Genomic DNA, 14,549 nt, shown 5'->3' on the forward strand with positions numbered 1-14,549 from the left:
GAAAAACAGACGTAAAGAAGCAAGCTAAGTCCATGACATCTCTTTGGTTCCAAGAACCACTCAGCCAGCCTTACTGTGTAGGGTACCTAACTATAACATACAATAATCCTCAATGAAAGAGTCATATATTTCACCTGTTAACAAGTGGGAGAGACAGGGCTTTGATTTGTTTTCTTTCTTTTCTTTTCTTTTTTCTTCCTAACTACTTCTCACGGATAGCAGGGCTTCTATAAAGTTCTCACTGGCACACGCTTGCTGATAAGTATAAGGGTTAGGGAGATAGCTTCATGCAACTCTTTAGTTTACTGCTGAGTTCAGTCCAGTGCTTTGGGGAAAAAAGCCAAATGCTGGTTTCCCTGCACTGAATCTCATAAAATATACTTGAATTTCATAAGAGTAAAGGAAAGCTGAATTTTTGGTGCTCTTTAAACCTGTTTCACCATTTTTTCTACTGTTTTCAAGAATATTGCCAAGGGAAATGACTACAGACTACATGTCAGAGCTGTCTTGGCAGGCAGTATAGAGATCTGTTTTATCTAATTATAAGGCTGGAAAAGACAAACCCATTGTCTCTGGAAAACTACATTAACATTTTTCCTCTTTGTAAGAAGATTTGCATTTGCTCGATAATCCAAAATGTCCCAAATTTCTGTAAAAAAGCTTTTAGGAGAATATTTAATATAATTTTGCCTGTCTACTGCAGAAACGTTCAATGACTGCTGTAAATTGACAGGAGCAAATTAAAAACATACGGAGTTCTTCATACTATGTTTGGTCATTCTTTTTTGGCTCCCCTCACCCTGTGTCTCCCTGGGAGCTGAGTATGCTGTAGGCTAGCATAAGTTATAGAAATCCTAATGTTCTTCTAAATTACGTTCGGCATCACGGCTGTCAGGCCAAGATCCCCAGAGCACAATGAATCCCTCTTCTCAGCTTCCTGTTATCACTGATAATACAGTATCATCAGCAGTATCAGGACACCATGAAAATCTGAATTTCAGTGTAAATCATGTGTGACTTACCTTCCAAATTCAGAGCTACCACCGCTGTATCATCCTCCAATCCTTCAATCACCTCACACTTATATCTCCCATAATCCTCCAGTATTATATTTGTGATTATAAGAGAGGCATCATTCTCACTGCTTCCTCTCAGAAATACTCTGCCCTGGTAGTTTCCGTAGCTCTTTCTGTGGTGTCCCATTGCAACAAAGACGTCCACTTCTTTGAGGTAATCTGAGGTGAGTTTGGTCCACTTGACCCGGATTTTGTGGGTTCCTGAGCCAGCTGTTGATGTGTGTTCATGGTAAAATTTACATGGCAGTGTGACATTGCCACCCCGGTGAGAGAAGATTTTAGCTTGCTCTGCTACCACAAGTAGACGGGGTCCATTTTCTGTTGGGATTCAAAGAGAAAAACCAAAACAAAAATTAGTCTGCAACCTACCTTTTGCAGAGTAGATATGATCAAACCCATAACCACCATCAGCTATATTATACATTAGGTCTGCAGGATCGTTTCCCTGCAACCATTTTGTACCTACGAAGTAGTAGGATGTATAAACCAGTTACATATAATTATTTACTTAGCTGCAAGTATGCCTGTGCACGTACACTCCCACACAGGCCGAGAGGAAAACTGCTACACAGCATTGCCCCCATGCAGGCAGAAGCCATCTTATGTACTCCATACTCATGAAGATAGAGTTGTATAAATATATTTACATAGTTGGAGGAATGCCATCATCCACAGAAGGCTCCACACAAATATCCTGTATTTCCCTGAGTATTGTTCAAGAGATGTCTATCAATGCTGCATTATTTTTTCATTATTCAGTTTCTATGCGTGGCCTCAGCTTATTCAGGTGGCAGCAAACAAAGTCCCTCACAATCTGAGATACGGTGAATCACACTCACAAAATGGAAAAAACATTGCTGTATCAAATGGCACTATTTACATTGACGTGAAAAGTGTCACCATAATTCTAAACCATCTTATTTTCTATTATATTTTCTTCTAATTTTTGAGTTTGAGTTCCTTTTCTAACATACATCCAACAAAGTAAGGAAGCCCAATTTATCTTCAAGTGTAAAATATGGCCCTTTCCTGCCCACTTTCCTCATCACCTCAGTCTGTTTTTTCCTCAGCTGTTTTCCTCATCTCCTTCAAACTCATCACTCTTTTATCTTTGATATTTTGCTCACAGTTTTTGCCCAACCGCATATTTAACTGGCTGGCTCCTCTCCTCCTCACTCTCACCCCAGTCTCCATGCTCTCTTTTCTCTCTAGTAGGTTGCTACAGCTAATGCTGCCCTATGAAATCATTATATTTAGGACAGCCAGCTTGAGCAGATGCTCGCTTCCAACCTTGTCTCCAGGACTTCTTTGACAGGCTGTGCTGTCTTGGGAAAACCCTGGAAAACACAGATTTCACGGTGGAAGTCAGCAGATGTGTCGAAAAGCAAGAATATTTCCCTCTTTCATTATCTCTTGCCTCTCCTCTCATGCTCAGTTTGCAAAATTGGTTTAGCAGGCTCAGTGCTTTTGTAGGTATTGCCATCCTCTATCACTGAGACACTGACAAAAACTAGCAATGAATCACCAGTGCTCTGCTTGCCGGGGAAGAATTTCCAACCTCACTCTGCATAACAGATTGCAAAGAAAGTCTTTGCAACTCCCTACGTGTGTTCAGCAAGTCAATGTAACCTCCTCGAAATGTGATCCCCAACTCTAACACTCAGTCTGGCTCTCTCTAATTTCAGCAAAACCCATGGCTAATTTCCCAGATGTGGAAGCTGCTGAGAGGGTGACCCCATGAAGGCTAGCAACAATTTTCTGCTGGTGTCTGTGGGGCTGAATCTAGATTGATAGGACAAAACCACAGAAACGCATGAAAAATATCATCAGCTGGAGAGCAGCGTGGATGACTGAGGGAGGGAAGGACTGGATGGAGGTGGCCTGACAGATGTGGTTTCAGTGGTGAGCCCACCAGGGAGTATCCCACCCATCCAGCTGTCTGTTCACACCGCAAAAACCTGTGGTGTGTCCGCAGCCATGGGAGGTGCAGGGCAACATTAGGATCTGTAGCTCATAAATGCCTCCTGACAGTCCTAGGCTTCCAGGTCTTGTTGACTAGCCTGCTGGCTAAATGCCACCTGAACTGCAGTTTCAGCTTGAATTCACTTCCTGTCCATGCTGCATACCCTAAGCATCAGAAGAAACCCCAGGGTATGCAGCATTTTGTGATTATGCAAACACGTACAGGGGTGGTAACTGCAAAGACAAGCTCTCTCAGTGCAAATGTGCATCTTCTTAAGAAAAACAGGTACTGTACTTCTTTGACAGGGAGAGTGTTGCTATTGCCTGCACAGGACAGACTAGCCTGGAGGCAAGCTTTCTCAAGAATGAACAAGCCTGAGTGCTGCAAGCTGTTTTACCAGAATGAGAGACCTTCCTACCTAGAGAAAAATCATTACTGCAGCCCCACATAACTTTTTCACTGCTCTTCTCCCCAGAGTTGAGCAGAGGCTTGGTGCTGCACCAGTAACCCATCTTCTCCCTTCCAGAGGAGAGCATCCAAGGATAGAGGTGATCTGAGGCAAGGCACCATGGAAAGCATCGCTAACACTGTTTCCACAGGATGAGGAGAAGGAAGAAAGGGAAGGTAGCCAGGATGGTTTGTCTGTAAGTTTCCCTGTTTCCTTAGGGACAAAAACGTTCCACAGACTTCTGTCCACCTTGGGAGGAGAAATGTTATGCTTTGGGGTGGTTATTACCAAGAAATCAGAATCAGTGCTCAGCTATGTTTGATCGTACATACTGAAACAGGCAAGTTAATAAATATCAGCAAAAAGGACTGGGGCAGGAGGGAGAATCTGACTCAGGCTGTTAATGTTCACTCTTTCTAACAACAGCTAGTCTGTGCCAGCAAGGCCTGGAGACTTGCCCAGAGCGCTGTCACTTCTGACTCTGGGGTTAGCATCCTATGTCGTGGTGTACCTCTCTCCTGGCTGCTTCCCACCTCCTCTGGCCCTTTGCAGCAGCCATTAGCTGGGTTTATTTCTCAGCAAGTGTAAAGAACAGAGTGGATAGCAACTGAGAAAGGAAAGAAAAGCATGGCTTTTTTCAGTCTGGAACACCTTCTACATTCCTGGAGGTTCAAAGGGAGAAGCTATGATTGAAATATGCCTCTACCCTCAACTTTTCTAAAAGCCTATTCTTTTTTACAGAAAAAGAGATGATGTGTCTTTCTCTCTGGCAATACAGTGGGGCAGAAAATTACATTGCTCCTGCTCTCAGACCTAGGAAAGGAGAAGGGAGGAATCTCTGGCTTTCGAGGAAAACAGATGTCAGACTGAAGTATACTGCATAGTTTCTCGTTGGGCTGGAAAACATACAGAAGATTTGCAGGCAGCAGGGATTTGGGATTAGAAATGAGATGACTGGGGTCTGGCAAGAAGCCACGCGGTCTTTATTATCTAGCAGCCAGTGAGAACCAGGGCCAAATTCACCCAACCACATATTTTTTGAGGGCATGGCAAAATGAATGGTATTGGCTTTTCTGAGAGAAGGAGTTAAAAAATCCCCCACAACAAACAAAAAGTGCATGATCACAGAGCTGACTGTTCATTTACAATATATTTAGAACACTCTGGATGCAGCACTCCAGCTTACTCCTACAAAAGGCATCTTAAATGAGGAATGGGTTACCTTAATACAATGAGTAATGATCTGTTGTGAAATGGTGACCTGATCATGGAAGATGCGGTAAACACTGTTTTAAAGGCTTGTCAGAATGGCTCCCTGGCTGCTTTCCTCTTAGGGTTTCTGACAAGGCTGCTTCTTCTGAATAAAATTACCTTTACATCTGAATGGCAGGACTATCTAAAAGATGAGTGCAAGAAGGAAAAAGATGGGACTTGTAAGTGTTACCACAGAGTTCAGCATGTTACTTGAAGAAGACAATACTTCTTTGTCCCCAGAACTACTTCTTCAGTAGTACCATCAGACACTTCATAAGGCGAACGGCCAAACAACTACAAACTCTGCAAACCCAAGATAATCCCTCACTGGACTGTTGTCTTCAACAGGACAGTTTGGATCCTTGCTGGAGACAAGACAGGACACTCGAGACTCTAAAAGAGTGGACTAATGGTGCTGTGCTGGCCGAACTCCAGCTGCTCCTTCAGTTGGGAACAGGAATGGCAGCAGCTTGGTGATTGGTTCTGGTCTCCGCTCCAAGGTCAGAAATCGGATGAAAAAGGTTTGATAGGTGGGGTTTTCACCCTTCCAGGAATATTTTGCCTTGTAAGTCAGGCAGTGGCTTAGTTGTTGGTACAGAACCAGGCATCACTGGTGACTAATTTGCCACATTTTTTCCACTCCTCCTTCCTTACTCTCAAATCTGATAGGCTGTGGCGTTTTGCTAATCCTCTTGGTGCAATTAGATGAGTGACAAAGACAACATAAAGCAAAACCAGCTAAAATAGTGGAGTTTGTCCAAGTTGCAGAAGCTGTCCAGCTGCATGGGATAACATGTAACTCTGGTTGCTGCCTTTCCAAGCTGTGGGGAAAAACTGCCTGCCACAAATGAAAACTCACTTGGCAACTTGCTATTTGGGTCAGCTTTGCTGTCTCTCAATGGTAAATCAGCAGGTATATACTGCAGGCAAAAGGGCATCTTCTACCTTAAGTAATAGGTTCAGACAGCTATTTGCATCTAGTTTGTTCTCCACCTCTCCTTCTCCCTTGCCTGAATACTATGCAGTTAGCACTGCTGTTATACTCTGTACACATCTAATCTTGACTTCAGCGTGATTCCTATTTCAAGGACAGCATCCTGACTTGCTCTCATGCTGACAGAGCTCTCCGTTCAGTCTTACCTGTTAGCTTATTGGTTTAGTTTCACATTTTACTGCTGGACATGTATTTAGATTTGTTTGTCTTTTCAGCGGGTTTTTTTTTGTGTGTGTGTGTGTGAGATTTTGTTTTGGTTTTTTTTTTCCTCTTAAATGGCTTGGCACTTAAGAGTAATGGCAAGCCAGGTTTGGGTTTAGAAGGCCAGGAACATAGTTTGGGGCAGAGGGTATGAGTCACCCTACAACCCTTAGCAAACAGCTTTATCCACTTTATCCATCAGAACTGTCCAGAAGCTTATGCCAACCTAGCTACAAAACTTGATTATTGCCACATTTTAATGGACTAACTTAACAGAGCAACAGCAGGGAAAATAATATGCATTTTTAGAAGGAAAAAAACCGTAAGTCATGCATTACATCATAGATATGTTTTGTCAGATAAACTCATTTATTGCCTAAATGTTCCACATTGTTAGCAAGCCATTAGTTCAATAACACCATGTGCCATCTAACCTTAAATAAATACACAGTTGTTTTACCTTTCCTGTAGTGTTACCAGGGACATGAGCATAACCCTCATGCTAAAATATCCTCACTCTTCCTACAGGAGTGGCATGTTTTGTTATCCTACCATGTTTATTTAAAACTCAAAAATAATTTCTGTAGTAACACAAATTCCGTCTTGCTATAATATGTATGGAAGTGCATTATTGATATACACATATATATGTGTATTATTCAGAGAATATGAAGGGCAAAACATGAAGAAGAATTACACACACACTTTTTTTCACGTACTTTTCATACTACGTTTTTTCTAACTATGTTTTAATTAACTACCTTTTTACTTTTCCTTTAGGAAAAGAAAATCTAAAAACTTTTGTATATGAGCAGTAAGACTAGGAAAAGCTGTTCTTATTTGGCCCAAGCATAAATGTAATTTTGTTTACGTGTTGAGAAAGAAAACACAGGCATCAAACTCCCATATTCCTACCTCTGAACTGATAGAATAAAATATTCTCTACACATTACTTTGAAATACTGATATACAACTGGTAAGACAGATGCTAGATAAATCTTAGTTAAAAAGTTCAGGTACATGGTTCCAAATAATAGTACAGCTAAAAATACCTGGTTTAAATGCCAAAGAAATCTGTCTCTCCAACACAGAGATTACAAGATTGTGGTAAAACTTTTTCCAGCTAATTTCATATACTTAAACTGAATAATACATTGCAGGTGATTGTTAAAGGGGCCGTGTTAACTCGGTTTTCGGTTTCTAAGAGACATAACAGCAAATAAAACCATCAGGGAAATGACAAACTTCAGATCTTTCAAAATATTGCCACCTTTTGCCTTACATAAACTCTAAGTTTGTGTTCAGGACAGATAAAGAAATTGCATGAATATCAGGACAGAGCAGAATAGATTAGAAATCATCATAAAGTCTCTGCTCCTCTTCTGCACAGAAGGACATCTTCATGCGTGGCCCTGAAACTATTCGACAAAACCAAAATATCACACAGAACCAGTGAGGAACTTTTTCAATTCTTTAATTACCTTTAAAATCTATATATATATGGAATTAGACTGATGTAGGAAGTAAGGGCAAATTAGTAATATAAATTTATGTTTAATATGAATTTGAATCCTTTTGCTTCTGTAATAAATTTTTACAACCCAATGCTGGTACCTATTATTTAAGGTCTAGTTTCTGTTGGTGCTGGCTTGCCTTGAAGAAAAGTGAACTGTAAATAAAACTCATCACACGGAACAAGTTCAGCAAAGATTTCTTCTGCTTTTTTTAATTAATTGATTTAACTTTCCTTCCCCTGTCCCACCCCACCCTCACTCCCCATCCCACCCCCCAAAAAAGGTGAATATTAGAAAGTTTTCTGCTCATTCCATGTTAACACATTTCTTGGTACCTACAAATAAATCCGTGCAGAGACCTTAAGAGCCATACAATCAGACTTTGTATTCTATTTGCTGGCCTTTCTTGTATTTCTAAAACCTCAACAAACTGGAGGCATACCTTAAAGGCTCCTGCCACCATTAATTAACTTAGCAATTACTGTAATGGATTAGTCAACTTCATTCATATTGCAGAAGGGCTACACAGTGAAGAATGCTCTTATCTCTGCCGCTTTGAATAATTGGTCAGCAACTAGCACTATGAATAGATTCAAGAGATATACAAAGCTGAGGGTTGAAAAGAATCATCTTCCTCTCTCATGGTGACAGAACCCTTTGCAGACCTTGACTTCAGAGAAAAACATGTCTTTAATTACACTGATATGATTAGAGTAGTATTGTTTTCCGGTTATGGACATTATATGGCTAGGGTATACTTCTGTCCCATTTTCACATTTATCAGATGATTTCATTTACGATTATGAATTTTTCTAAAGAGTGAAACTGGTACGCCTAAGACACAGAGAATTTACTGAGGTGAGTGGGACAGCACATTTTATTTGAATATATTTCTCTTATTTGCTTTTATCCACAAAAGTTAAACTGGAATGACTTTTGTGTGCAGACAAACTACCAGAGAGAAAGGTGATGTTGTCAAGTAGCCTGGGATAATAGAGCAGCCTAAAACTGTGAATCCAGGACACGGTTCAGGAGAGGAAATAAAGTCACAGAACAGATAAAATGCAGCTTTAGATATTTTGTAAATTTTGTTCATAGATACTTGAAAAAAAAGACCAAACAAAAAATAAAAAATATTTTAAAAAGAAGTGGGCCTGAGGAAAACAGCGGAAAGGAACACTAGTGAAGTGAGGGAGGTAGGTAAAAATTCCTATCTGAGAAAACTGATTGAGGTCCAGTTTCACTGTATTAACCAGTGAGGGAAGAACCAGGAACTAGACCTGACAGTGAGAGCAGAACAGAGATACTCATGAAGCCAGCAACTCATTTCTGAGAAAAACTGGAAGATTTAAGAGGGAATATATCTATGCCTTTTGCAATGTTAAAGAGGTTGGCAAATGTTTAGTAAAGCTAAAGAAATCTACAGTTTCAAGACAGTGACAAGGCATCTGACAGACATAGTTCTGTGTTCATAAAGGCAATGACCTGTCAGTATAATCAGAGAGCAATACCATTTATGATACACTGTTTGTTCTGGTTAGTAAATGCTGAGTCTGAGCGACATGGCAGGAGATTTTATACTAATGGAGGGAAAAGCAAAGTGGGATAACTAGATCTTCTGGTTCCTGACACAAAGTTGTTAAGGGTGTCAAGAGCACACTAAAACAGCCATCAGACCATAAAACAGTATTAACGGGTGGCTGTTCTTTCAGAAGCCCAAATGAAAGATAAAGGTGATGAGGTGGCACTGTACATTAGTGCTTTAGAGGATGTGAAGAAATAAGAAATTATAATGAGGACAAAATGGAGCACGGATCAAAAGCATGTCAGGAAGAACTGTAAAGGATCTTACTGCAGCAGTGCAAAAAATTCTTTTAAACAGGTACAGGTTCATTCTGTAGTATCACTACATCGATGAACGTGGAAGATAACAGAGAAATGACCCAAGTGCTATATTAACAAACCCTCTCTTTTAAATAATGTTGGTTTTGATGTTCTGAAAGTATGATGTGGTTCAAATACATGAGTACATTGATATGAAATGAAAATATAAAGATGAAATCTGAACTTAGAAAATACAGCATGTTCAAAGAAAAGTGTAGAAAACCTCACAGCCTGAAGTACTTATGTTACTACTGACATCTGGTAAGGCAAAATTCATGGCAGACACATTAGCTGTTCTATCACTTTAAGAATGGTACCACATGTTTCTGGACAACAGCAAAATAATAAATATATCTAAGGAAAGTAATTTAGCCATTAAAAGGCTGATTAGTCTGACCTCAGCAGCAAACAGGACCTTAGAACAATTTTTGAAGAAAAACAGTTGAAGAACAGGAAGAGAGTAAGCAACTAGAAAGGGGGATAAAACTCAGTAGATACTTAACAAAGGGTAATTTGATATCAGCTACTTAATAAAAAAAAAATTATATGGCCAGGGAAATGGGATATATCAACTGCTTGAAGCTCAGGGAAGCAAGAGATATGGGAAATATATGAAAATAGACAGGATGAAGAAAAGAGGTGTTTTGGTAGAAGCTTTGCTCAGGGTCTAAGACCTAGATACAGATGAGACTGCAACTGGTCAGGCTGAAACATTAATGCTTACCCTAGAAAAAGGCCACTGAAACGTCTCCAGTATAATTTTTGACTCTTTAATATAGCCACCAATTTTATCTTATAAAGTAAATGTGACTACTGAATTAATACAATTTTCACATGGCATATTAAGCATCACTGAAGGGAGGAGAATGGATATTCAGAATGTTTGAAGAAAGAAGGGTGGAAGAAGTATAGTAGTATTTAATACTGAATGCGTAATCTAGATTTTTAAGGCCTAGTATGAAGAATTATTGATATAAACCTTGTACTTGTTAATTGCAAGTGATAATGGGGGTGAATGACTGCTAAATATGGTCTATCACAATAGACTATTGATCAGTACTGCAGCATGGCTGTGAAGAGTGCAAATTTGATCCAAGGTCTGAGAAACAAAGCTGGAAAACAAAAACACAGTCTACAATCTTATCTGGAATAAAACACTGTCAGGGCACACTCAGGAAGTATGAGTTCAAACAAGAATCAGTGTAGAGATGAATTACTAACATTATCAGGTAACTGGAGGTTTTACACTTAGAGAGGAATCTGAAGAAGTTTACTCAAATGATAGCTGTGAGGACATGGTGTTATCTTAGTAATGTTTTAAAGTGAACATGAAAGAAGAAATATTGTTACTTGGAGCTAAGGAACAATACTAGGTGTAGCGATATGTGCCAAATTTACGGCGAGCCCGCGAGCTGGAGTGGGACGAATCACCTGAATGCCAACGTGGTGTGCAGTGAGACCCGTTTACTGTTTACAATACTTCTCTATTTATAGACAGTGGATTCTTGCTCACGTGGCTGGTTACATGGTGATTGGATGTGTTCCTTGTCACACAGACAGTACGCATCTCTTAAGGCACTATGATTGGATACAGGAGTTAGTTCACGCGCAGTTTCTGATTGGTTAGTGTTGATCAAACAGAGGATAGTTAGAGATACAGTTTCCCACACAATAATGTTGCAGCTGAGTTTCGGCTGCTAAGTTTCCCAGAGAGAGTAGCATATTTTTCACAGTTCTGATTTCTGCTAGAAAGATACCAACACTAGGAGAAGCATAAGACCATATGATGGCTGCGAATAAACACAGAGAATTAGGAGAGTGTTTTTTATATCAGAAACTACCTTGCAGACTTGAAACCAACTTTCTTAAAAATGGAGCTAAACTGATAGGAGACTAAGTGTTGTGAAGAAAGGGGAGTAGAAGGCAGTTAGCTCATTGCCTTGGGAGATCCTTTTCAGCTATGTACTCGATTACACATCTATGCACACCTCTTGTAATTCCAAGGAATTCCAAAGCATGCAATCCAGGAGGAGTTTAGCTATGCATCTCTAGGATTTCAGCTGTGGATGAGGATGCTACAATCCTTAACGTAATATAAAACATCTTTTGTATGAAGCTATAACACATGTGTTCCTCAGGCTTCTCTGATTTCCAGCTCATTTTCAGGTATAGATCACTATGTGTGTTTATGAAGCTTTGGACAGGGCGGAATCCCAGCCCTGAAGAGATTCCACAATGCAGAGATAGACAAATAAATAAATAAATAGATAGATAGATAGATAAATGGTAAAAATACCAAGTTCCGAGTAATTTTATTACTTTTGATTTGTGAATTTCATTCACAATTTCATTCAGGCATTTCAGAGCCTGAACCAGCTGATGTACAAAGCTGATGTACAAAGCTTGAGCTCATGGTAGAGCTCAATTTTAAGCTTTACTCAGCTTTCACAGAATCATAGAATGGTTTGGTTTGGAAGGGATTTTTAAAGATCACCTAGTCCTTGGAGGAAGAAACTCTCGAGGTTCAGGTGAGTTTTCATGGGTAGGGAAAACGTTCCACCTCAAAACTTTTATCAGCTTCAAACTGTTTAGCACTTGGAGACTGCACTGTACACATGCTGAATGACATGTATGACTTGCAAATTATACTAAACTGCTGACTGAGCACGTTTAAGGATTAAGGAGATGCACAGATTAAGAAAAAAGGATTTTGATTTGGCTTAATTATTTCCACTACTTCAACATTCCAAGAAGATAAATAAAGCTCAGAGGTAAGAACCTACAAGAAAAGGCAAACTGTATGTTGATTAGACACTGGTGTCAAATTCAAAATTACCCTGGGGAACAAATGTTCATTCTCTCACAACAGTGATATGCCTTCATTTTGATACAACACACTCGTTTGACCTTCATCCTGTAAGTTTCCTCAAGAGTGAAACCAGCTATCTGTTATTCTTTATTTGACCTTGACAATCCGAGTGCTGTTTTAATAGGTGCAGGGTACCTCTAACTCCCGTGACTTTCCTGTGAACTTCTAAATGTTCAGGCTTTCTTAACAACCTGCCCTAACTTGGTAATTCATATTTAAACAAATATTCAGATAACATAATTTGCCAGCTGTTGAGAGAAAGGAATCACATTTAAAGAGAGAGAGAGAGAGAGAAAACAACAATGCTGCATTTCTTAATTATGCAAATTTACTTTAAGTCATTCTCAAGAATCATATAAATAAAAGCAGGAAAATCCCTGTTAGTTCTGCCTGTCCCCCCTGCATAAATCCTCTATTTTTTCTTATACAGGATGACCCTCAATGACTGAAGCTGGGACTGAAAAAACAGCTGCATTGTACTGCAGACCCAAATCCTGCTACAGCTATAAGCTCTAGGATTCAAACATGAACCAAACAGGATTATGCAAAAGGCCAGTGTAATAATGTGAATTAAAGGTATGAGGAAAGACACGTTTCTTTCACGGTAAGCTACTTTTTGTTTCTGGTTTAAATTGCCCAGTTATGATCTCTGATGTGCTGTGTATTTATTTTTAAATAATAAACTGCAGTAATTTCTGTAATGTGAAGAATTATGTATGGCAGTCTTTTTAAAATCAAATATATTGCACAATAAACTAAAGGTATTTCAACACATCAGAGTTGCTTATTACTCTAGGATGCATGCTTTTTTTTTATCTTAAATCATGTTGTACTTTACTCACTAATCTTTGCAAGGTTGTGGTAAGTGCTATTGAACAGTGCAACTTTCATTTTTGTACCTGCCTTAGGAGTAATAATTATGCAACAGAACCCAAAAAGAAAAGATTTGGTCACCAGTAATAATAGTATTTAAAAAAGAGTGCAGCACATTATTCCCTCAGCAGTCTGAAGATACAGGTATTTTCTCACGTATTTCCTTACCTTGAATATGAATGATTCTTTCATGCTCCAGACTTGAGTTGTCAGGGTGAGGTTCAGCCCAGCAGACAGAAATCAGCACCAGAAAAAGCAGACTCTTCATCTTTATAGTCAAAAGAATCTTCTTCACTGTAAGGGCATCACATACAAAGAGGCTTGTGAATTTTTGGAAACCTTTACAGTGTTGTACTGCACAACTTGTTATGGCAGTGATCTTAGGAGGGATCTGTAGAATATTTAACCCACTCAGCTGAAAAAGTTGCAACAGCTGCTATTTTTTTAAGCATGAAGACTGGACCTTTTTATCATGGACTTTCATTACATGAAACTGACAATCCATATTTAGCTCTGCCTATGCCGTAATACAATACGAAAAAAAAAAGCACACCCAGAAATATGCATAAACCAAACTTCTTGTAAGATTATAAACAAGCAATAACTGTGTTTCAAAAATGATTCTAGTATACTTCTGCCTTTCCAGACCTACTCTAAATCTGGTCTGCAAACACAGTTAAAACAATCAAAGCTACCACTATATACCCACTGCATGCTGCAAACAGCTGGTAATACATTTTCAAGATTAAAACAATCTTCTAGCAGGTTTTGGCATTTCAGGCAAGATTGCAAGTTAACTTAGTAGTCAGGGTGGTAAGTTTGCTTGAACTAAGCAGTAAAGATGATGAAACATTTCTCAGGCTGACTAGAAAGATCTATTTTATTCCAGAACCACTTACCATTTTAAAAGATGCCTAAATACACAATGAAATGTTTGAAACAATGCACAAAGTAGCTTAGAGTTGTATATGCTACCACTGCAGTTGCCCTCATTGATTTTTCATTCATTTCTACCTAGAATGCTGACGCACTAACTTAGTGTGCCAGGTAGGGTCTCTGCAGTCAGCAGAGCTGAGCGCTGCAGGGAAAATCTCTGCCAGCCTCTGAGTAGTAATTAGGCAAATGAAGACCTGAAATAGAAAAGGAGGCATAAAATACAAGAGGTTTTATGTAGAGGGTTCAGGCTGCTGTATGTTTTATAGGTATAATTTTTACGACCCTGATTTCTTAAAACAAAAGGTACCTATTTCCCAACTTTGCCTTTCAACTCAACCATCAAATAGTGGCAGCATTACTAATATGCTTTCTCTCTAATGCAGAAATAAAGATATTTTTCTCCCTTTTCCTCTGTCAGAGCTAGAAACGTAGTGAAGTTTCAGGGTACTCTCAATCAGAACCTGGGTCATGGTGCAAGCTTTGCAAACAGTCCCTGTCCCCAGATAGACTCAAACATCTATGTGTTCCAAGTCTGGA

At 39.3% G+C, this 14,549-nt stretch overlaps 1 protein-coding gene across 2 annotated transcripts in view; it reads right to left on the minus strand.

The window, feature by feature from the left end:
* Positions 1-13,366, minus strand: part of HAPLN1 (hyaluronan and proteoglycan link protein 1) — a 30,330-nt gene extending 16,964 nt beyond the window's left edge. Inside the window, exons 1-3 of one of the 2 annotated variants that reach the window (XM_010142019.1) lie at positions 13,245-13,366; positions 4,139-4,141; positions 1,023-1,394 (exon numbers count right to left, since the gene is read on the minus strand). In XM_010142019.1, the coding sequence (XP_010140321.1) occupies positions 1,023-1,394; positions 4,139-4,141; positions 13,245-13,344 (475 nt within the window). In that variant the 5' untranslated portion in view covers positions 13,345-13,366. Of the gene's footprint in view, positions 1-1,022; positions 1,395-4,138; positions 4,142-12,273; positions 12,277-13,244 lie in introns of both variants that reach the window. The other variant, XM_010142020.1, reaches the window with a different exon arrangement.
* Between the last annotated feature and the right edge of the window lie 1,183 nt (positions 13,367-14,549).

Source organism: Buceros rhinoceros, unplaced genomic scaffold (assembly GCF_000710305.1).
Source record: "Buceros rhinoceros silvestris isolate BGI_N320 unplaced genomic scaffold, ASM71030v1 scaffold20348, whole genome shotgun sequence".
Classification (NCBI taxonomy): Eukaryota; Metazoa; Chordata; class Aves; order Bucerotiformes; family Bucerotidae; genus Buceros; species Buceros rhinoceros.